Raw genomic sequence first — 25,082 nt, 5'->3', positions numbered from 1 at the left:
AAGCGTTTGCATGCTGCACCTAAAGATCCTGCATGCCGCAACGAAGACTTGGCACAGCCAAATAAATACTTCCTAGTGGAATGTCTGTGTCATGATCCAGCGTTGCAGCATGGTTCCTGAGAAAGCCTTCAGTCATAGATGAGGCTCTGGAATGGGGTTGGTGTGGAGGGGTGGCTTGAAAAATCCCCATCAGATGCCCCCTTAAAAAGGCTTCTCCTCAGCACTCCAAGACACAGAAGGGATCTTACTCAGACGATGCCTGCCAGCCTGGTGAGACAGGCGCTAGGCCTGGGACCCTCTCGCTACCCCTCCCCTTTCTCTGAGGACCTTTAACCACAGCTCCAAGGAGAAGAGAGGTGAGTGTGTGTCCCATTGCGTGCCTGTTATTAACATACTGTCTTGTGACTGTCCTGGGTATGGGCTGACGGTTATTCCCTCTGCCAAAGTCAGAGGGAGGTGGGTTGGTGTGAATGTGCCTGTAACCTCTCATCCCTTCCACCTCAGCCTGGGCCAAACCAGATGCCCTTCACCCTCTGTTCCCTGTGGGAACATTCCAGCCTTCAGGAGAAAAGTGAGCAGCCTCATTCCCAGCACCAACATCTACTGCACGCACACAACTGAGAGGGACTGAAGGTGGACAGCTGGCACCCAATTGATGGGCCAGATTAATGCTAATAAGTACCCAACATTTTCATTGAGCTTAATAAGTTCTGTGCTGTGTTACAAGGACATGACATGAGTTAACTGACTTATTCCTTACAACACCCCTGTGAGGTAGGTACTGTGAACATTACGTCAATTTCATACCTACAGCACCTGAGTCACAGAGCTATTAAGTCAGTTGCAGGTTGTTACACGATGAGCCACACCAATTCCCCAGCACAGTCACAGTGCGAAGGAGGAGCTGCACCCCAGCAGGCTCAGACTTTTTCCGCTTTCTCCACATCCTGGTGAATTCCTGCTCTCCAGATGCTTCATCATCACTTTTTATCCCCCACCTTGAGCTGAGTTTCATAAGTCCTCAAATAGGGAGGGGCAGGGGAGAGTCCACAGCCTGACTTTGAGTGATGGGCAGTCATTTGAGCAAGTCTTCCTGAGCTTGGAGTCATCACATAGCCTAGGAGGTGTGAGATAGGGAGGCTGTGAGAACTGCGTGAGCTGTATCGGTCCCCAAGTCTGCCGTAGCTATCACAGACTGGGCAGCTTATAAGAAATTTATTTTCTCATAGCTCTGGAGGCTGAAGTCCAAGATTAAGGGTGGTTCAGCGGTAAAGAACCTGCCTGCCAATGCAAGAGACATGGGTTCAATCCCTGGGTCAGGAAGATCCCCGGAGAAAGAAATGGCCACCCACTCCAGCATTCTTGTCTGGGAAATCCCATGGACAGAGAAGCCTAGCGGGCTACAGTCCACAGGGTTGAAAGAGTCAGCCATGACTGAGTGACTAAACAATAACATAAGTACATAGTACATCCCTGGGACAGAGAAGGGTCTAAGTAACATGCAGACACACACACACACACACACACACACACACACACACACACACACACCCTTTGTCATTACATGTGCAACAGAAGTCATCCACAGGGAGGTGGGATGGCAGCAAAAGCGTTCAAGAGAGACTCAGGGCTCCTTGGTGGTCCAGTGGCTAAGACTCTGCACTTCCAATCCAGAGGGCACAGGTTTGATCCCTGGCCAGGGAACTAAGATCCCACATGGCCCAAAAAGAGAGCGAGAAAAAAGAGACTCTCAGTCTCTGCTATGAGAGCTGTCTCCATGGCTTTGCACTGTGACTCCCAGGAAAAAATCTGTACTTTCTGTGGAAGAAGTGCTCAGTGGTTTGCTCTGTGCAGGACGCTCCAGCACTGCAGCTGGACGTAGAAATGTTTTAGAAGGAAAACCATCCTCAGAGGTGAGACTTCCAGGGTTCAGCCTCGGTTGTTTCTAATGCAGTTACAGTAGTGAATCCTGTCTCCCAGCATTGGTTGTATTCACTAATGTTTATAAAGAAAAGCATTTGTGGGACTTCTCTGGTGGTCCAGTTGTTAGGACTTGGGACTTTCATGCCATGGGCCCGGGTTCAGTCCCTGATCAGGGAACTAGGATTCCACACTCTGCACAGCACGGCCAAAAAGAAAGAAAGAAAGAAAAGCGTTTTTGAAACCTTAATATGTCTGGAAGAAAGTGAGAACAGAGTCTCTCCTGGCTGTGGAGAATCATCACTCTCCTGCAGGATTATGGTTTTCTAGACTGTGGAACTGATAGGGACAGAGTAAAGGGACAAAGCAGATAATTTAAATAGTTAATTCCACTAAAAGATTATAAGTAGAAAAAATATGGGAGACCCCTGTAAGTTAGTGATTACTCAAGAAAGCAGGTTCGGGGCTTCACTGGTGGCTCAGTGGTAAAGAATCCGCCTGCCAATGCAGGAGACACGTGCCTCACCTACTGAGCCTGTCTGTGCTCGAGAGGCAGGGAGCTGCAACTACTGAACCCACTGGACACAACTAGTAAAGCCCATTTGCCTGGAGCCCATACTCTGCAGCTAGAGAAGCCACGGCAATGAGAAGCCCACGTACTACAGTGAAGAGTAGCCCTCACTCGCCACAACTAGAGAAAGCCCGGGCAGCAACGGAAGCCCAGTTCAGCCAAAAATAAATAAGTGAAAGAGAAGACACTTTCTTTAAAAGGGAAGGAAAGCAGTTTTGCTTAACCACAAAACCAGGCAGGCTTGCTTAGCAACAGAAGCACAAGACATGGCCCCAAACAATAAGACACCAGTGCCGTGAGCCCCACAGCCTGCCCAGTGAGCTCAGTAAGTTAAATGATCCCTAGGACACTCTCTCAGCACACATAAAAAACAAAAATGTATGGACCTGGTTTGACCAGGTAAGGACAAGAAAACTCCCCTGCTCAACTTGGAGGAGGAGCTAATGATGGAAGCATGACATCTACTCAAGAATGACAAAGAAGTTCTTCTCCCCTTCCTTTGATTATAAAACTGTGGGCTCCCTGGTGGCTCAGGTGGTAAAGAATCTGCCTGTTGTGCAGGACACCTGGGTTCAGTCCCTGAGTGGGGAAGATCCCCTGGAAGAGGGCATGGCAACCCACTCCAGTATTCTTGCCTGGAGAATTCCATGGGCAGAGGAGCGTGGTGGGCTACACTCCATGGGATCCAAAGAGTAGGATACAACTGAGAAACTAACACACATGAGACAGTAGCCCAGTAAGTCCTCAGGGGAATGGCATTTCTCACCCACCCACTTGTAAACCTCACAAGGGTCCTAGTCTAATAAATCACTTCTTACCTGTCACTTTGCCTTTGGCTGAATTCTTTTCTGCACTGAGACATAAAGGACTGTGGTACCGTACAGAGCTCTTCGGAGCCCCCTATAACAACAACCAAATGGTTTCAGAGTCATGTCGAGCACAACTGAAATTCTACTTTGTAAGCTTTGTGGTCTTACAGGCTAGACATGCAAGCAAAATGCCAACTTTCTTTAATATACCTGGTGAAGGAAAACCAGGTTAAAAACAACAACAATGTATTAAGTAACCATTTGCCAGGAAACACAATGTCCCTTACATTGTAAAAGTTGCATCAAAAGACAATGATTCTGGGAATATTGAGGGCCTTGCTTTTATGAAAGAATATGTCCCAAGAATGTAGTTTCTTCATCCAATAATTGTATGGTAAGTACATACTTTGTGTCAGAAACTGTTAAAGGTACCTGAATAAACAAGGGCTGGGGAGTGTAGGTGTGACATAGTTCATTGTATATCAGTTGGCCAAAACTGTGGCTGGATTAGGAACCATCAGAAATGAAGGCAACAGGGGACTTCCCTGGTGGTCCAGTGGATGAGACTCTGAGCCCCCAGTGCAGTGCTGGATCCCACATGCCACAACTAAAAAGAACCCACAGGTTGAAATTAAGACATGGCACAGCCAAATAAATAAATATTAAACAAAAAAAGAAATGAAGGCAACATAACTGAATTAACAAATGAATAGATATTCTCATTAGCTTTCAAACAAAAATTGCAGGGTGATTGCAGGAGTTTGGTTAGTACCATGGTTCTAACCTTGGCTATGCATTAACATTTCCTAAAGAGCTCTTAAAAACCCCAGTCCCAGGCTGCTTCTGACAATAATCAAGTCAGAATCTCGAGAAGAGGGATATGGGCACCAGCAAAGCTCCTGGTGACTCCAGTGTGCAGACAAGACTGAGAACCAGTGGGTTAGAAGAATAATTTGTCGCAGGATTGACGTTATTACATGAGCATAGTCATAGCCTCCACAAGAGGTGCTGGGAAAGTTTGCGAAACGCTCATCAGAGTGAGTGTAGCCTGGGCTTCCCTGGTGGCTCAGTCAGTAAAGAATCTGCCTGCAATGTGGGAGAGCCGGGTTCAACCACTGGGCTGGAGAAGATCCCCTGGAGAAAGGAATAGCAACCCACTCCAGTATTCTTGCCTGGAGAATTCCATGGACAGAGGAGCCTAGCAGGCTACAATCTGTGAGTTGCAAAGAGTGTAGCCTAATTTGAACCGGCCCAGTAGAATGAATCAGACCAGCTTGCACTTCATTTTCCTCAGTGAAACGTAAAGGGGAAAAAAGGTTAAGAATGTTTCGCCTGATTTTTTTGCCTATTTGAAGACAGTGAGCCAGTAGATTCTGAATGGTAAGATCAGTTCCACTTCAGGGGGGACTTTCAGAAACAGTGCATCTCAAAACACATCCAAAATTTCAGAAAAGACTTCCACTTGACAAGTTAATGAGAGAGGAAGCACTTGATCAATTACTCTGACATAATCTCCAAACAACACTCATAGGAAGACATGAACAGTGGTTGACAGCTTGCCTAAATTTTCTCATAGTGTCAACAATTTCCAACTCTTTGCGACCCCATGGACTGTAGCCTACCAGGCTCCTACCAGGCTCCTCCCTCCATGAGGATTCTCCAGGCAAGAGTACTGGAGTGGGTTGCCATTTCCTGCTCCAGGGGATCTTCCTGACCCAGGGATCAAACCTGGGTCTCCAGCATTCCAGGCAGATGCTTTAACCTCTGAACCACCAGGGAAGCCCATCAATTTCAGAAGTCCTCAGCAAATCTGAGAAGTCCCTCTAACTCCTTTCAGCCCTTGTTTCTATCAAGAATTTGACTTGGCTGCCCTCTAGAGGGCAGAAGACTGACCCCAGGGTGACCAGTCCTGGGAAATAATGGCTGAACTCCACCACCTAGTGGTCCTAACTGGAGTGTGGCTTCTGGACAGCCATTTCTAGGATCCTCTGAGGACTGAACTCTATTTGGAGCTTTCTATTATTTACTTTGCATCATTTTCGCCCATGCTGGGTCGTCACTGTGGCGTGGGCTTTTCTCGACTTGCGTGTACGGGTTTGCCATCGTGGTGACTTCTCTTACTGTGGAGCATGGGCTCTAGGGCGCTCAGGCTTCGGTAGTTGCAGCACATGGGTTCAGTAGTTGTGGTTCCCGGGCTTAGCAGCTCCTCGACCTGTGGAATCTTCCCAGACCAGGAACTGTACCCGCGTCTCCTGCGTTGGCAGGCGGATTCTTTACCACTGAGCCACCAGGGAAACCCTTTATTTTATTTCATTTCATGTTGCACCACATGGCTTGGGGAATCATAGTTCCCTGACTAGGGACTGAACCCAGGTGCTTGGTTGGCAGTCAAAACACAGAGTCCTAACCACTGGACCATCAGGGAATTCCCCCCTATTCAGTGGTTTATGTGCAAACTTATCTTTCCAAGGTTTATTCACAGTAGTGACTTGGGAGAAAGGATATATAAAAAAAAAATCAAACTCGGACAGCAGAAGGATGTTACCAAAAATATGAGCTACGTTTGTAGCTCACCAGTGATTTCCCTGGTGGCTCAGTCAGTAAAGAGTCCTCCTGCAATGTGGGAGACCTGGGTTCGATCCCTGGGTCAGGAAGATCCCCTGGAGAAGGAAATGGCAACCCACTCCAATATTCTTACCTGGAGAAGTCCATGGACAGAGGACCCTGGTGGGCTACAAGTTCATGGGGTTGCAAAGAGTCGGACACAACTGAGTGACTAACTTTCACTTTCACCTTTGTAGGCTAGAGATTAAAACAAAATGGCCATCTTTTTTTAAAATTTTTTTATTGAAGTATACTTGATGACCACCTTTTAAAAATGTACCTTTTGCACTTGCCTGGTGGGCCAGTGGTTAAGAATCTCTCTGCTATGTAGGGGACACTGGTTCAATCCCTGGTCCCAGGGGATCCCACATGCCTCAGGGCAACTAAGCCCGAGTGCCACAACTACTGAGGCCTCAAGCCTAGAGCCTCCACTCAGCAGGAGAAGTCATCGTAATGAGAAGCCTGCGCGCCATAACAAAGAGTAGCCCCGAGCAGTCTCATCTGCCACAACTAGAGAAAGTCCAGGCAGCAGCCAAAAATAAATAAAATATATTCGTTTTGAAGAAGAGTCAGGTCATCAATCTAATAAATGATTATTGATTGGTCAGAAGCTCAGTGTGACCTCAATAATTTGCTTAGAATTGGGGTGAAAAAAGAAGTTGTCATGCTATGCTGGAAAATTTTTTCTGTGAAAAGAAAGAACTTATTATTTCAGTCGGTAAATGAGGATTAAGCATTTCCTCTATATCAGACACCATTATCAGTGCTCACGTAGGAGTGCAGCAGAAACTGCTTACCAAGTTAGTAAACTGGCCTCTATTGTGGGTGGGTTGGGAACAAAGAGGAATGAAGAAAATATAACTGAATTAACATCATGGGAATCTTGACTATGTCACTCACTATTCATCTGGTTAGCTATCAGACAGCATGACTGAACCTATCGCAAGGATTTGGTTAGAAAATAACTTGTGGGCTTCCCTGGTGACTCAGTGGTAAAGACTCTGCCTGTCAGTGCAGGAGACACGGGTTCGATCCCTGGTCCCAGAAGATCACACCCGCCATGGAGCAAAGGAGCCCACGTGTCACAACTATTGAGCCTGTGCCCTAGAGCTTGGGAGCCGCACCTACTGGAGCCTGAGCCCTAGAACCCGTGCTCCCCAAAGAAGCCGCCACACCCTGAGGAGCTTAGCCACCACAACTAGAGAGTAGCCCCCACTGGCCACAACTAGAGAAAAGCCCATGCATCAGTGAAGACCCAGCCCAGCCAAACAGAGATAATAAATAAATACCATTTTTAAAAAGAGAGACAGAAGGAAGCAATGTGACCATGGCAGAGAGACGGACGTGATAGAGCCGCAAGGCAAGGAAGGTCAACAACCACCAGAAACCGGAAGAGGTAAGAGGGTGCCTTCTCCCATGAGGTCTCAGAGCGAGTGCAGCGCTGCTAAACAGCTTGATTTCAGACTCCTGGCTTCCAGAACTGTGAGAGGATACGCTGCTGTTGTGTTCAACCATCCAGTTTGTGCTCATCTGTTATGGCAGCCTAGGGATATTAATACAATTACCAACCTTGGCTCATATCAACTAGGCGAGGAGACTGCCCTGGTGGTCCATGGTTAAGACTCTGAGATTTTATTGCCAAGCACCTGGGTTTGGGGAACTAAGTTCCTACAAGCCACAGCTCAGCCGAAAGAAAAAAAAAAAATCAACCACGTGGTGTCAGAGAGCAAGCTCTGTGAGGGTTTCTGGCAACTGCACTGTTAATACTAAATGTTCTGACTTAGTCACTGAGTCCCCTACATGTAAAGCAAATAAGTCTCATGTTCAAGTACTGGATAGGGGCTTCCCTGGTAGCTCAGTGGTAAAGAACATGGGTTCAGTAGTTGTGTCTCCAATGCAGGAGACACAGGTTTGATCCCTGGTCAGGAAAGATCTCACATGCTGTGGAGCAAAACTAAGCCAGAGCACCGCCGCTATTGAGCCTGTGCGCTAAGGTCTGGGAGCCACAGCTACTGAAGCCCTCGAGCCTGGAGCCCGTGCTCGGCAACTAGAGAAGCCATGGCAACGGGAAGCCCGAGCACCGCAACTAGAGAAAGGGCCGCGCAGCAACGGAGACCCGGCACAGCCAAAGATAAAACAAACAAACTTGGTTTTATAAAAAAGACTGGGTAAGACGGAAGTTCTTTATAAATGATGGGCCTTTGCTGTGTCTATATTCTTTCTCTGATAACAACAGCAGATAGAGAAACAAGACAAGGAAATGAAACAGAAATATCTGCATTTAGAAGAAAACCGCAGTAGGCTATGGAAGATGTTTGTCACTGTGGTTTTGTATCAGTATTTCTCATATAATGTCACTATTTTGAAGGGAAAAGAAAGTAATTTTGATGTAATTAGAAAGAATTCACTGTTGGGCTCAAGGGCTTCCCAGGCAGCACTAGTGGTAAAGAACCCGCCTGCCAACGCAGGAGACATTAGAGACATGGGTTCGATCCCTGGCTTGGGAGGATCCCCTGGAGGAGGGCATGGCAACCCACTCCAGTATTCCTGCCTCAAGAATCCCGTGGACAGAGGAGCCTCAGGAGGGGGGTGGGCTACAGTTCATAGGGTCACACAGAGTCGGACACAACTGAAGCAGCTTAGCACGCACGTACGTGGCAGATCAATATCCTAATCCCATTCTTGGCAATAGCAAGTCACCAATAAGAAGGGATGAATTTGTGAAACTCAAAACAAGTTAAGTCTCTCTAGGTCCTGAGAACAGCTGTCATAGTTACTGGGCTGTCACACATCCTGCAGAAATATTGTGTCCTAGGCAGTAGATGAATGGTATGGGTTATTTTCTTTGGTAGCTTCAGAGCTTTTATAAGATACATATGAAAGGAAACCAAAAATGATACAGATAAAAGTCAAGCAAGATACTCATTTTCTTTGCACACCCGTTGGATAAGATATTTTGAACCTATTGAGTGAATTTTTGTGAGTTCCATATCATTCATTTAGATTTGGGGATTTCAGTTCAGTTCAGTTCAGTCGCTCAGTCGTGTCCAACTCTGCGACCCCATGAACCGCACCATGCCAGGACTCCTTGTCCATCACCAATTCCTGGAGTCCACCCAAATCCATGTCCATCGAGTCAGTGATGCCATCCAACCATCTCATCCTCTGTCATCCCCTTCTCCTCCTGCCCTCAATCTTTCCCAGCATCAGGGTCTTTTCAAATGAGTCAGCTCTTCACATCAGGTGGCCAAAGTACTGGAGTTTCAGCTTCAACATCCTTCCAAAGAACACCCAGGACTGATCTCCTTTAGGATGGACTGATCGCATCTCCTTGCAGTCCAAGGGACTCTCAAGAGTCTTCTCCAACACCACAGTTCAAAAGCATCAATTCTTCAGCGCTCAGCTTTCTTCACAGTCCAACTCTCACATCCATACATGACCACTGGAAAAACCATAGCCTCGACTAGACGGACCTTTGTTGGCAAAGTAATGTCTCTGCTTTTGAATATGTTGTCTAGGTTGGTCAGAACTTTCCTTCCAAGGAGTAAGCATCTTTTAATTTCATGGCTGCAATCACCATCCACAGTGATTTTGGAGCCCAAAAAAATAAGTCTGACACTGTTTCCACTGTTTCCCATCTATTTCCCATGAAATGATGGGACCAGATGCCATGATCTTCGTTTTCTGAATGTTGAGCTTTAAGCCAACTTTTTCACTCTCCTCTTTCACTTTTATCAAGAGGCTTTTTAGCTCCTCTTCACTTTCTGCCATAAGGGTGGTGTCATCTGCATATATGAGGTTATTGCTATTTCTCCCGGCAAGCTTGATTCCAGCTTATGCTTCATCCAGCCCAGCGTTTCTCATGATGTACCCTGCATGTAAGTTAAATAAGCAGGGTGACAATATACCACCTTGACGTACTCCTTTTCCCATTTAGAACCAGTCTGTTGTTCCATGTCCAGTTCTAACTGTTGCTTCCTGACCTGCATACATGTTTCTCAAGAGGCAGGTCAGGTGGTCTGGTATTCCCATCTCTTTCAGAATTAGGCTTCAAAGGAGCTTCAGGATTATCGGACACCTTGGTATGTGAAAGTCAGTGGTGGGGAAGAGGGAGCTTAACTTCACTCTGATTCAACATATATTTTTTGAGTGCCCACTACATAAAAAATTAGAAAACACTGTGTGGGATGTTAAAATAGACAGAAGGTGAAAATAGACCCCAATTTTATGCCATCACAAGAATTAACTTGCAATGGGGACTTCCCTGGTGGGCCAATGGCTAAGACTGTGAACTCCCAGTGCAGGGGGCCTGGGTTCGATCCCTGGTCAGGGAACCAGATCCCACCATGCCACAACTAAGGGTTCACATGCTGCAGTGAAATATCCCGTGTGCCACAACTAAAAAAGCCTGCATCCCACTACTAAAGAGGCCACATGCCCCAACGAATATTCTGCACACCACAACCAAGACCCAGCACAGCCAAATAAATAAATGAATTTTTAAAATTAACTTGTGATGGATTAAAGACTTAAACAGGAAACCACAGAAGTCCTAGAAGGAAGCACAGGGAAAGAGCACCTTGACATTGATCTTGGCAATAATTTGTTTGGCTATGATACCAAAAGCAAAGAAATATGAGTAAGTGGGATTACATAAAACTAGAAAGCTTCTGTACAGACTCACAAATATAGAGAACAAGTAAGTGATTACCAATGCAGGCGTGGAGGAAGACAGGGAGATACAAACCATTAGGAATAAGATACATTCAAGGATGTACTATACAACATGGGGGATATAGTCAATATTTTGTAGTAACTGTAAATGAGAAGTAAGCTTGAAAATTGCATAAAAATTAAAATTTTAAGTAAATAAGTAGCTCCCACAGAGCAAAAGTAACACTCAACAAAATGAAAAGGCAATCCATGGAATGGAAGAAAATATTTGCAAACCATCTGATAAGGGGTTAATGTCCAAAATATATAAGGGACTCATACAACTCAATTGCGAAAAAAGACAACAAATCTAATTTTTAAATGAGCAGAGCACTTGGAGGAACATTTTTCTAAAGGAGAAATACAAATGGCCAGGAAGTACACGAAAAGATGCTCAGCATCACTTATCACTGGGACATGCAAGTCAAAATCACAGTGAGGTATCTCCTCACACTTGTTAGAATGGCTATAATCAAGAAGACAAGAAATAACAAGTGTTGGCAAGGAGGTGGAGAAAAAGGAACGCTTGTTCTCTCTTGGTGAGAATGTAAAGTGGTATAGCCACAGTGAAAAACAGTATGAAGCGCTCTTAAAAAAATAGAACAAAAATACTACTACCCTATGATCCAGCAATCCCACTTCTGTGTATACATCCAACAGAAACGAAATCAAGATCTCAAAGAGGTGTCTGTACCCCGGTGCTCACTGCAGCATTATTGACAATAGCCAAGATATGGAAAAAACCTGCATTTCTATCTATAGGTAAGTGGATAAAGAAGATGAGATAGATAGATAGATACTATATATATATATATGTTGTATATATGTACATGTAGAGAGAGAGAGAGAGAAAGAGAGAGGAAAACAGTAGGATGGGAAAGACTAGAGATCTCTTCAAGAGAAGTGGCACTATCAAGGAACATTTCGTGCAAGAATGGGCATGATAAAGGACAGAAGCGGTAAGGACCTAACAGATGCAGAAGACTAAAAAGAGGTGGCAAGAATACACCAGAAGAACTATAACGAAAAACTGTCTTAATGACCCAGATAACCACGATGGTGTGGTCACTCACCTGGAGTTTGACATCCTGGAATCTGAAGTCAGGTGGGCCTTAGGAAGCCTTACTACAAACAAGGCTAGTGGAGGTCATGGAATTCCAGCTGAGCTATTTAAAATCCTAGAAGATGATGCTGATAAAGTGCTGCACTCAATATGTCAGCAGAATTGGAAAATTCAGCAATGACCACAGGACTGGAAAAGGTCAGTTTTCATTCCAGTCCCAAAGAAGGGCAATGCCAAAGAATGTTCAAACTACTGTACAACTGCTCTCACTTCACATGCTAGTAAGGTTGTGCTCAAAATCCTTCAAACTAGGCTTCAGCAGTATGTGAACCGAGAACTTCCAGATGTACAAGCTAGGTTTAGAAAAGACAGAGGAACCAGAGATCAAATTGCCAACATTTGTTGGATCATAGAGAAAACAAGGGAATTCCAGAAAAACATCGACTTCTGTTTCATTGACTGTGCTAAATCCTTTGACCGTGGATCAAAACAAACTGGAAAATTCTTACAGAAATAGGAATACCAGGCCACCTTACCTGTCTCCTGAGAAACCTGTATGCCAGTCAAGAAGCAAGAGTTAGAACCTTACGTGGAACACCTTCAGTTCAGTTCAGTTTAGTCGCTCAGTCGTGTCCGACTCTTTGCAACCCCATGAATCGCAGCACGCCAGGCCTCCCTGTCCATCACCAGCTCCCGGAGTTCACTAAGACTCACGTCCATCGAGTCGGTGATGCCATCCAGCCATCTCATCCTCTGTCGTCCCCTTCTCCTCCTGCCCTCAATCCCTCCCAGCATCAGAGTCTTTTCCAATGAGTCAACTCTTCACATGAGGTGGCCAAAGTACTGGAGTTTCAGCTTTAGCATCAGTCCTTCCAAGGAACACCCAGGGCTGATCTCCTTTAGAATGGAACACCATACTGGTTCAGAATCGGGAAAGGAGTATGACAGCCTGTATACTGTCACCCTGTTTTTTTAACTTATATGCAGAATGCGTGCATGCTAAGTCACTTCAGTCATGTCCAATTCTGTGCGACCCTATGGACTGTAGCCTGCAGGGCTCCTCTGTCCAGAATACTGGAGTGGGTTGCCATGCCCTTTTCCAGGGATCTTCTCAACCTAGGGATCGAATCTGCATCTCTTGCATCTCCTCCATTGGCAGATGGGTTCTTTACCAGTAATGCCACCTAGGAACCCCAGGTATGCAGAGTACGTCATGCAAAATGCCAGGCTGGAATCAAGATTGCTAGGAGAAATATCAACAACCTCAGATATGCAGATGATACCACTCTAATGGCAGAAAATGAAGAGGAACTAAAGAGCCTCTTGAAGAGGGTGAAAGAGGAGAGTGAAAAATCTGGCTTAAAACTTAACATTCAAAAAACTAAGATCATGGCATCAGGTCCCATCACTTCATGGCAAATAGATAGGGAACAAGTGGAAGCAGTGACAGATTTTCTTTTCTTGGGCAGTGACTGCAGCCATGAAATTGAAAGATGCTTGCTCCTCAGAAGGGAAGCTATGACAAACCTAGACAGTGTATTAAAAAGGAGAGATATCACTTTGCCAGCAAAAGGTCTGGTTTTTCCAGTAGTCATGTATGGATTTGAGAGTTGGATCATAAAGAAGGCTGAGCACCAAAGATTTGATGCTTTGGAATTGTGGTGCTGGAGAAGACTCTTGAGAGTCCCTTGGATAGCAAGATCAAGCCAGTCAATCCTAAAGGAAATCAACCCTGAATATTCATTGAAAGGACTGATACTGAAGCTGAAGGTCCAATACTTTGGCCACCTGACGCGAGAGCCGACCTATTGGAAAAGACCCTGATGCTGGGAAAGATTGAAAGCAAAAGGAGAAGAGAGTGCAGAGGATGAGATGATTAGATAGCATCACTGACTCATTAGACATGAGTCTGAGCAAACTCCAGGAGATAGTGAAGGAGAGGGAAGCCTGGCGTGCTGCAGTCCATGGGATCGCAAAGAGGTGAGCAAAATTCAACAACTGAACAACAACAAATTGTTTCACTGTTGAGAAAAAAGAAAATCATGCCATTTGTGACAACATGGATGGACCTAGAGGGCAATACGCTAAGTGAGATAAGTCAGACAGGGAAATGGTATCACTTACATGTGGAAACTAAAAAATCCATATTCACAGAAGCAGAGAGTAGACTGGTGGTTCTTAGGGACTGGGAGGTGGGGGAAGTGGGGAGAATTGGTCAAGGGTACAAACTTCCAGTTTTAAGATGAGTAAATTGGGGAGGGGTGGGGGTGGAAGGGAGACTCACGAGGGAGGGGCTATGCGTATACTTATGGCTGATTCATGTTGTTGTAATGGAAGAACCAAAGTTGTAAAGCAATTATCCTCCAATTGAAAACAAAAAGTTTTTAAAAGGTGGATAAGTTCTGGTGATCTAATATTCAGCACGGTGATTATAATTAACAGTGTTATATACTTCAAAGTTGTTAAGACAGTAGCACTTAAGTATCTTTACTACCATCACCAAAAAAAAAAAGCTAGTTATGTGAGCGGATGAAAGTGTTAACTAACCCCATTGTAATTACTAGAAAATACATACACGTATCAAACCATCACATTGCATGACTTAAACTTACTCAATATGTACGTGTGTGTGTGTGTGTGTGTTCAGTCACTCAGTCAGGTCCGACTCCTTGCGATCCCATGGACTGTAGCCCCCCAGGCTCCTCTGTTCATGAAATTTTCCAAGCAAGAATACTGGAGTCGGTAGCCATTTCCTTCTCCAGGGAATCTTCTCGACCCAAGAATCGAACCCAGGTCTCCTGCATCGCAGACAGATTCTTTACCGTCTGAGCCACCCGGGAGGCCCAAAACTTAAACAATATTCCATGTCAATTCGTCTCAGTAAAGCTGGGCGCACCTTGCTCTCTAGACTTCTTCCTATATTAAGATCATTTTTCTACAGGACCATGCCCATAAACTTCCTAGAAATCCTTTTGTCTCATTGGGAGGCACTGCCTCATATTTTTGAGCTCGTAATAAAGGGTCGTAAAGCCACACCCTTAATTTGATCAGTACTCACAGGCTTTTTCACTTTGACCATCTTTTGTGACTGGAGAGACTGGATGTGAGAAAAGCTTTTCTTTCCCAGGCTAGCAAGTCATAGGCCTTCTGTAGTTCTTCTAAATTCTGGGAAATCAGTCAATTCCTTCTATAGGTCAGCCCTTTCTTGCTAACCCTCATGATACTCAACAGTTAGTAACCAGCGTTATGTCTGGGTATTGCCCTAGCCAAATACTTTCCGTTTTCTATTTCTGTCTCTATTTCTGGGTAATCACAGGCAACAGTTGGCCAATTATTTCACTACAATGTAACATGAGTCATCATTTTTTCTGCTCCACTAACAATTTCCTCACAGCTCTCCCTCCGCATTTTAGCCTTTTCTTAGGACATTACCTAAGTCCTGATACCAATTTCTGGAACAGCTATTTGTCATTGTAATAATGTTGCATGGCAATTCACGTTAATCACGACAACATAAAATAACAAGCATTTATTTAGCCTATGAGCCTAAGCCTAAGTCTAGCTCAGCTGGGGACTGATTGTTTTTTTGTTGTTGTTGTTGTTTTTTGCCTGCCGTGACCAGTGATTGAACCCAGACCCCAGCAGTGTAAGCACAGAGTCCTAAGCACTGGACAGATAGAATTCCCAGGACCGGAAAAAAAAAAAAGAGAGAAAGAAATCCAAGGACTGACTGGTCTTATATGCCTTGTCTGAGACCACTTTCCAAATTGTCTTCCACCATCCAGCAAGCTGGTCCAGGGTTGTTCTCCTGGTCGAGACAGGAGTCCAGGAGAGAATGGAAGAAAGAAATGCTTCTTAAAGCCCAGTCTCGAGACTGACACACCATCATTTCTGCCTCATCCTACCGGTCAAAGCAAGTCACAAGGCCAGCTCAGATTCAAGGGATAGAGAAAAATAATCCACCTTCTGATGAGAAGAGCTGCAAACTCTTATCACAAAGGGTGTAAGAAACAGAGAGGATGGAGAATGGGGGTTACTTTTACAATTAATCTAGCACAGTAACAATCATGGGGAAAGAGACAAGGCTTGTAACATCATGTTTAGGTCTCACCGCAGCGTTAAGTATCTCAGGAGAGACAGGCAAACATGGAAAAGCCCTTTAGAGGAAGAGGCACCTATATCTACCATTTCATTTCAGGTCAGTTGCTCAGTCGTGTTCAACTCTTTGTGACCCCATGGACTGCAGCACACCAGGTCTCCCTCTGTCCATGACCAACTCCCAGAGTTCACTCAAACTCATGTCCATCGAGTCAATGATGCCATTCAACCATCCTCTGTCATCCCCTTCTCCTCCTGCCTTCAATCTTTCCCAGCATCAGGGTCTTTTCCAATCAGTCAGTTCTTTACATCAGGTGGCCAAAGTATTGGCGTTTCAGCTTCAACATCAGTCCTTCCAACGAATATTCAGGACTGATCTCCTTTAGGATGGACTGTGTGGATCTCCTCGCAGTCCAAGGGACTTTCAAGAGTCTTCTCCAACACCACAGTTCAAAAGCATCAATTCTTCGGCATTAAGCTTTCTTTATAGTTCAACTCTCACATCCATACATGACTACTGGAAAAACCATAGCTTTGACTAGATAGAACTTTGTTGACAAAGTAATGTCTCTGCTTTTTAATATGCTGTCTAGTTTGGTCATATCTACCATTAAGTCAGTTCAAGCCCATCTAGTGAGCAGAAGATGTAAGGCCTAGGATAATCAGGGGTAATAAGGATATAAGAATGGGACTTCCTTGGAGGTCCAGTTGATAAGAGTCTGCCTGCCAATGCAGGAGACCGAGTTCGATCCCTGGGTTGGGAAGATTCCCTGGAGAAGGGAAAGGCTACCCACTCCAGTATTCTGGCCTGGAGAATTCCATGAACTGTACAGCTCATGGGGTCACAAAGAGTCGGACATGACTGAGCTACACTTTTCTTCTCCTTTCTTTCTGTCAATGCAGAGAACACAGGTTCGATCCCTGGTCCAGGAAGATTCCACATGCTTTGGAGCGACTAAGCCCGAGTACTGCAACTACTGAAGTCCATGCACGTAGAGGCTGTACTCTGCAACAAGAGAAGACACCTCAATGAAAAACCTGCGCACTGCAACTAGAGAAAGCCTGCACACAGCAGTGAAGACCCAGCACAGCCACAAATAAAGACAATTTTAATTTTTAGAATAGTCTTTGGAGAAAACCAGATGCAAGAAGGACATTATGATTTCCCCAATTATCTAAGCCAAATGCACATTCTGAGTTGTGGTTTCATTCCATATCCATAAAAGTACAGATTTAATTTAAAGGTTAACATGGGTATTTATCCTTTAAAGGATATCTTTGGTCAGAGGAAGGACAAATTTCCCACCAGTGCTATTTATTCACAGACTTTGCAGCCTTTGGGAAAAGCAGATCCTGTCTCTTTCCTCATTATCTCTCTTATTTTTCCTGTAAAGAATATATCAGCGTGGAGCCCCTGATATCAGCTCTCTTGATTGCTTAGTCTGAAGCATGACTGAAATTGTCCTCAAGTGATTCTGAAACACTGGTAGTGAGTCAGAGACTAGGATGCTGCAGCCACTACACAGGAGAAATACTGGGAGCAATAGCTAACCTGGAATCTATCTCAAACATTTGCTTTCATCTCCCCCACATGAGCATTTTTGTTCAACACACCATAACTGGGGGAGAGTTGTTTTAGGTGTTTGGGGGCTGCAGCACACACCTATGAGAGATCAGAGTCCTAACCACTGAACTGCCAAGGGATTCCCAATACAACATGATTTTATGTATTTGTTTGCCTGTCCTAGGTCTTTGCTGCTGTGCACGGGCTCTCTGTAGTTGCAGCGATCGGGTCACTCTTCATTGTAGTGCACAGGCTTCTCATTGCAGCGGCTTCTTTTGCTGAGGAGCACAGGCTTTAGGCTCACGGGCTTCAGTCGTTGTAGCTCTCAGGTTTAGTTGCTCTGTGGTATGAGGGGTCTTCCAGGACCAGGGATCGCACCCGTGTCCTCTGCATTGACAGGCGGATTCTTATCCGCTGTACTACCAGGGAAGACCCGAGTAAACCGTGATTTTGTTTAGAGCTATTCCTATCCCATCTAAGTCTGGAAATTCTTTTATTAAATATTTGTGATTTTCCAGGCAGCCTGAGGGTGGCAGCAATGGACCTTAGGTCTCCAAACTAGCCTGGGCACCTTAAAGGAGCCACACACACTTAAGAGACTGCAGAGATGCTGGGGGGAAGTTGTGTTTGAAGCAACACAGGCTGGATGTTGTGTTTTTATCAATGTAGGGCTTAGGAAAATAAAAATTCAACTTTATGATCTGCAGATGAGACCTAATGCCTCAAAATAACTGCTCCTGACAGGGCAGAAAACAGTGAGTCACTATATTTGCTGATGCCCCTGAATCACGACAGGGGTTATCGTGAGCAACATTAAAGGGGGAATTTCTTTATAAGATGTTTCTCATGTTAATTAGAATAAAGAAAAATAACTGGAGAGTCAGTACTTAAGATGCATGTTGCAATATTAGGAGACATAAAAATAATGGTAATGAACGTGTAACTATGGAAAAAATTATCTATTTATAATTACAATGAAAAACATAGGTGATCCGTAAAAATAAGGTTTGAACGAAACCAGACACAAGAGTATATAAACTTCAAAAAAAAAAAAACCAAGCAAAATTAAGGGATACACCCTTAGGTAGTCAAACAGAAAGAAAAGCAAGAAAATGATTACCATCACCACTATTATACCATCAGTATAGTAGTTACCCCCGGGGAGAAAGTGATAGAAGGGAGAAAGGATTCTGGGGTACTAGAAATAATTCCTTGACCCGAGTGGTGGTCACAGGTACGTTCACTTTGCAATGTCATTCTGTTGTATATTTATATTTTGTATATTTTTTCTGCATGGTATGTTGTACAAAAAGAAGGTTTAGAGGACTTTCCTGGTGGCGCACACCTTCATGGATCACAGTCTCGTCGTGGTGAAAAGACTTGCCGAACTCAATGAAGCTATGAGCCATGTTGTGCAGGGCCACCCAAGACAGGTCATAGCGAAGAGTTCTGACAAAAGGTGGTCCACTGGAGGAGGGAATGGCAAACCACTTCAGTATTCTTGCCTGAAGAATCCCATCGACAGAGGAGCCTGGCGGGCTACAGTCCATAGGGTCTCAAAGAAGACTGAAGAGACTTAACACACCGCCCTCAGACGTTCTGGGTAAGATTTCAGGTGTGTTGGCTCTTCCAGCCGCTAGGTGGCACCTGGAAGATTGCAGTCGCGCGGGCAGGACGCATGCGCAGTACTCATTTCAGCAGCACACCCTACGCTCGCGCACGTGGGTTTGCACACACAGCGTGGATCAGTGTGCAGAGCGCTCACGAACGTGCAGTTACGTGCACTTACGTGCACATCGCTAACCGCGCTGTGCCGTTATCCCAGTATTTGTGGGAGCGGCCGAGCTGACCCCGCGATCCGGGATGTCCGAGCTACCCGCGGACAAAGGTGTCCCACCGGCGGGCGCAGCAAATGACAACGGCGACGTCCGGCAGGGGGAGGTAGGCGGCAGGAGGCGGGAGCCGGCCCCCGCGCAGCCTGTGGAGGCCAGGGACCGTCCGATGGCTGCGGCCGGAGAAGGTCCGATGGCTTCACCCGTGGAAGGTCCAGTCCCGGAGGCCAGGGAAGGTCCGATGGCGGCGTCCAGAGAAGGCCTGGAGGCAGCGGCCAGGGAAGCCCGGATGGCAGAGGTCGCCCGATTGTTGGCGGAGCCAGAGGAGGAAGAGGGTCCCGAGGGCAGACCCTGGTCCAGGAACGGCCCGGGCCTGGCTGCGTTACCATATCTCCGCCTCCGTCACCCACTTGGCGTTTTAGGAATTAATTACCAGCAGTTCCTCCGCCACTATCTGGAACACTACCCGATTGCTCCTGGCCGAATTCAGGAGCTTGAAGGACGGCGCAGGAGATTTGTGGAAGCCTGCAGAGCCAGGGAAGCGGCGTTTGACGCAGAATATCAGCGGAATCCTCAGAGGATGGATTTTGATATTTTAACATTTAGTATAACTCTGACTGCATCTGAAATTATCAATCCTCTGATAGAAGAACTTGGTTGTGATAAGTTTATCAGTAGAGAGTAGTTTAATGATGCAACTACTTTCAGAAGAACTCTGCCTTCAAGACAGTGTTGTATACCACTCCTGCAACTTGAATTTACAAAGTACGTGAGAATAAGGCAAACCACAGCTGGGGGGAAAAAGGAAGCTTATCAAGAAAAACTCAGAAGAAATGAAAAAAAGATCAAAACCTTATGACTCTTCTGACGTCCTTTGAGTTTGTGATTGATCCAGATTCTTTTCCCTGCATTGTGGAAATGTCTTTTCAAATTGCTTCACTGAAGAGAAGAATGGTTTTCTAAAATTGAGGCTTGATGAAGAAAAACTGCCAAGAGAGCCCATGGTGACGAAAGAAATCATCAAATAGCAGTGATAGGAATAGGAATTCCTGTAGGACTGGAAGGCCATGGAGAGAACTGGAAATTGTCAGTTCTGATAATTCCTCTTGAGTTTTCTTCATGTCAGTTTCAACAGAAGTTTTTAGTGTAAGATTAGTTTTGTGTTTTATGAGGCATTTCAAAGGACAAGCAAAGTCAATGCTGTATATATTATACGATAAATTGTGTATTCAAGAATATCTGAAATTTCTGGATTTTTTTTCTTGTTTAATACCTTTTTGGTAAATATTTGTAAGCCCCCCAGATATAAACTGCACAATGAAAAGTCTTCTATCTCTGTCCCCTCTCCACCCAGTGCTTAGTACAATTCCCATCTATAACCACAGTACTTCTGTCTTTCCAGTTTCCCTATATATACACAAGTAAATGCAAAGCTGGGTGGTTTTTTTGGTTTTGCTTTCTTCATTACAGAAGTTGGCAAATTATATTTATTGATTTATGCATTGCATTTTCAGTAAGAACGTAAGGATCATTCCAAACCACTATAGTTCCTCATTCTTTTTTAGAGGTGTATTTCATTCCATTCTGTGGTTATGTTGTAATTTACATAACCAGGAACATACTGATGGGCATTTAGGTTTTTTTCTATTGGCCAAAAAATAAAAAGCAATAATAGTTAATCTTGTCTGCATATCTCATAGCATGGGCACAAATACAGTATTACTGATTCTAAATGCAGTTTTCATATATTGACATCTCTGAAATTGAGGTCTATCTTACATTTGATGGTGAATACAGCATTTTCATAAAAATGATAGCACATCTTAGATTCTTTATTACGTAGAATATCTGTAGTACGTGTGTGCATGCTAAGTTGCTTCAGTCATGTCCAACTCTGTGCCACCCTATGGACTGTAGCCTGCCAGGCTCCTCTGTCCATGGGATTCTCCAGGCAAGAATACCGGAGTGGGTTGCCATGCCCTCCTCCAGATCTTCCCGACCCAGGGATTGAACCTGCGTCGAACCTGCGTCTCTTACATCTCCTGCATTGGCAGGCTGGTTCTTCACCACTAGCGCCACCTGGGAAGCTCTCTGTGCTACAAGCTCGCTGTAGTTTGTAGGATTTCCAGAAGTGAGAATTTTGAGCTGAATGCACCCATTTGAAAGTTTACAGATATTGCTATGTTGCCTTCCATCCTTGTTGTACCGCTTTGCATGGTCGGCATTTCCCCTATAGCCTCACCAACAGTGTTATCAAATGTCTGAATTTTGCCAATCTAGAAAGTTGAAAAATGGCATAAGAGTTTTAATTTGCTTTTCTCTCATTATGAGTGAAGTTAAATATCTCTTCGTTTGACTCTCATGTATTCCGTTTTCCATGAACTATCTGTTCATCTCTTTTGTATGTGTGTACTTTTATTTATTCGTTTATTTTTGGCTGTGCTGGGTCTTCATTTGCTGGGCGGGCTTTCTCTAGTTTCAGACAGCAGGAGCTACTCTCTGCTTGCAGTGCGTGGTCTTCTCATTGTGGTGGCTTCTCTTGTTGAGGAGCCTGGGCTCTAGGGCTTGCAGGCTTCAGTAGCTGTGGTGTGTGGGTTCAGGAGTTGCAGATCCCAGGCTCTGGAACACAGGCTGAAGAGTTGAGGCACACAGGCTTAGTTGCTCCAAGACCTTTGGGATCTTCCCAGATCAGGGATTGAGCCCGTGTTTCCTGTATTGGCAGGAAGATTCTTTACCACTGAGCCACCAGGGAAGCCCCTGTTCATATCTTTTCTCTCTTTCTCTCCTGAATCATTTTGTCCTTTCTTAATTGATTGTGGTAACTACTAATGACATAGTGAGATATCATAATAGATTATAATGTGAGTTATGGATCTTTTTTCCTCTTTTGTCATTTGTCTTTCATTTTCCTGAAAGCCTTTGGCATGGAGACTTTTGCTTTTGTTTCCTCTTTTCTTTTAAACCTGCCAGATTTGGGGAATTCCTTACCTGTCCAGCGCTGGGGTGTGGGTTTGATCCCTAGTGGGGAAACAAAGATTCTGCAAGCTTCCAGGCATGGCCATAAAAAAAAGAAAGAAAAACCTGCAAGATTTTGAATCTCAAGGTTCTCTTGGTATGTATGTGTACGGTTTCATTACTCATATTTGAGTCTTTGAACCATATGGAATTTATCCTGATGTACATACAGTATGAAGCAACGATCCAATTTTCTTTTTTAGATGGCTACCTGGCTGCCCCAACACCAGTTACTAACTAGCCCAGCATTTCCCTACTAACTTTGTTTAAAGATGCTTCTTCATCATATACCAAACTGTGGCTTAAATTTTCTGATTAATTTTACATGTAATGGTAATGGTCTTTGTCACTAAGTTCTGTCCCACTCTCTGTGACCCCAGGGATTGCAGCCCACCAGGCTTCTCTGTCCATGAAGTTTCCCAGCCAAGAAGACTGGAGTGGGTTGCCCTTTCCTTCTTCAGGGGATCTTCCCAATCCAAGGATCAAACCCACAGCCCCTGCATCTCCTGCCTTGACAGGTGGATACTTTGCTGCTGGACCACCAGGGAAGCCCACCTCATTATACCCCATTTTCAGAGTGTTCTGGCTATTTTTGTTTATGTTTATTATTATACCAACCTCAAAGTCAGCTTACCTTATTTCAAACAAAGTTCTTTATTAGAATCACATTACACTTAATAAATCTGGAATAACTGCTATTTCTAACATATCCAAATGATTCGTTTTTCCATTTTTTAAAACTTGAACTTTATTTACTTATTTATTTTTGGCTGCACTGGGTCTTCGTGGCTTTCTGCAGGCTTTTCTCTAGTTACAGCGAGCAGGGGTCACTCCTATTCCGTGCAGTGTGCAGGCTTCTCGTTGCGGTGGCTTCTCTTGTGGAGCACAGGCTCTGGGCTCACAAGCTCAGTAGTTGTGGCTCATGGGCTTAGGTGCTCCGCTACATGTGGGATTTGCCCCATCATGTCTCTTGCATTGGCAGGCAGATTTTTATCCACGGCACCACCAGGAAGTAAGTCCTGTTTTTCCATTTGTTAAAAACTTCCTGTGTATCCTCCAGAAGAGTATTAATGTTTGTCCTTAAATGAAAGTTCCTCAAGTAGATCTTTCATGGATCTAATCATTGATTTGTCGGTATTTTATCTTTTATGGTTTTTCTATAGTAAATGAGGATTATGTGTTATATTTCCTTCCTTTTTTAATGTCTATGTATCTGGCTGTGCCAGGTCTTATCTGCAGCAGGCAGCATCTTTAGTTGCCACGTGCAGGCTCTTAGTTGTAGCATCTGGGATCTAGTTCCCTGACCAGGGCTCGAACCTGGGCCCCTTGCATTGGGAACTCAGAGTCTTAGCCACTGGAGTGCCAGGGAAGTCCCTGTGTTATATTTCCTAAAAGCTTGCCCATGTATCTGAAAATAATTCATTGCTGCATGTTTATTTGATAGCCTGTTAACATAGTGAATTCTCTGTTTTACCATAGTTTTTCATTTGAATCTCCTAGATTGGGGAACATGTCATATGCAAATAGTGACAGTAGTGCCTTTTTATAATCTTCATACCACTGACTTCTTTCTCTTTGTTAGTTCCTTGGCCAGTACTCTCTAATGTAAAATAATATGAATGATAGTGAAACATCCCGAATTTTGTCACAGGCTGTTTTTTGACTCTGCTCAGTCTTCATTGCTGTGCCGGCTTTTCTCTCATTGCAGAGAGTGGGGGCTACTCTCTAGCTGTGGTGCTCGGCTTCTCACTCTGGTTTTTTGCAGCTCCCCGGCTCTAGAGCTTGGGCTCAGGAGTTGAGGCTCAGGGGGTTAGTTTTGCCCCTCGGCATACGGGATTTGGGGATTTTCCTGTATCAGGGATCTAACTCATGTCTCCTGCATTGGCAGGCGAAATCTTTACCACTGAGCCACCAGGGAAGCCCTGAAAGGCCTTTTCATAATCTATGAAGGTATTATATTTCTATCTACCACCATGATTGCGTTCTTGCAATTCTTGCATTCTTCAAATGATCCTTATTTACAAATGAGGTATAATCCCCCCATTTTGGGGGACCCCTGCCAAGCAGTTGGAAGGATCTTAGTTCCCCAAACTGGGGAACAGTTCCCTGAATAGGGCTCATCAGTGAAAGCGCCAAGTCCTAACCACTAGACTACCAGGGAATTCCCTTGGCCACTTCTTAGATTCCATTTTTTTGAGACCTGCATGCACAGAAACTAAATTTTGTTTCTTTTTCTCCTGTTAATCTGTCTTGTGTTAATTTTACTATTAGTCCAGCCACAAGACCTCAGGATGGATGCAGGGGGAAATTTCCCCTTTCCCTACCAGTTCCTTCATACCTTTCCAATCAAATCCACTCTCACAATAGACCCCTTCACTTTGGTAGACTTGACTGAAAATCTGGTTGGGGGGGAGCAGTCACAGGGCTGGGGTCACCCCATGGAGGACAGTCCTCCCCACCTGGCTGGCTCCTTTCAACTTCTCTGTACCTCAACCCTTTTTCCCCTCTCTCCTCTTCCCCTTTCATCTCAGGAGCAAAATCAAGTCCTCTTTTTGTCTCTCAAAGCATTTTAACTTTTGCCCTGACAATTTAAGCGGCAGTGTCACCATGGACAGTGACTTGACGCCAACTCCCCAGGTCAGGGACACAGGGCTCAGTTACAGACACGGCTACAAGTTCAGGGACCCCAGGCCTCTCCCACTGCTGACCAGCTGACTTCAAGCTCGAGGGTTCTCACTACCCATTCAGGTTCAATAATCTGCTAAGATGACTCACAGAACTCAGGAAAGCATCACAGTTATGATTACAGTTTCATGGCAGCCAAGGATACAAATCATAACCCCAGCCAAAAGGAAGAGATGAGTAGGGCCAGGCCTAGGAGGGGTTCCCAAAT

At 44.8% G+C, this 25,082-nt stretch overlaps 1 protein-coding gene and 1 non-coding gene across 2 annotated transcripts; both read left to right on the top strand.

The window, feature by feature from the left end:
* The first annotated feature begins 1,631 nt into the window (after nucleotides 1–1,631).
* Nucleotides 1,632–1,704, top strand: TRNAG-UCC (transfer RNA glycine (anticodon UCC)). The gene has a single exon. It is a non-coding gene; the product is annotated as a tRNA-Gly (tRNA).
* Nucleotides 1,705–19,205: 17,501 nt separating this feature from the next.
* Nucleotides 19,206–19,859, top strand: LOC138095756 (EP300-interacting inhibitor of differentiation 2). Its single transcript, XM_068991644.1, has one exon. The coding sequence runs from the start codon at nucleotides 19,206–19,208 to the stop codon at nucleotides 19,857–19,859; it is 654 nt and encodes a 217-aa protein (XP_068847745.1).
* The last annotated feature ends 5,223 nt before the right edge of the window (nucleotides 19,860–25,082 follow it).

The sequence above is a fragment of the Capricornis sumatraensis genome, chromosome 20, assembly GCF_032405125.1.
Source record: "Capricornis sumatraensis isolate serow.1 chromosome 20, serow.2, whole genome shotgun sequence".
Lineage (NCBI taxonomy): Eukaryota > Metazoa > Chordata > Mammalia > Artiodactyla > Bovidae > Capricornis > Capricornis sumatraensis.
This window is presented reverse-complemented; position numbering and strand designations above follow the sequence as displayed.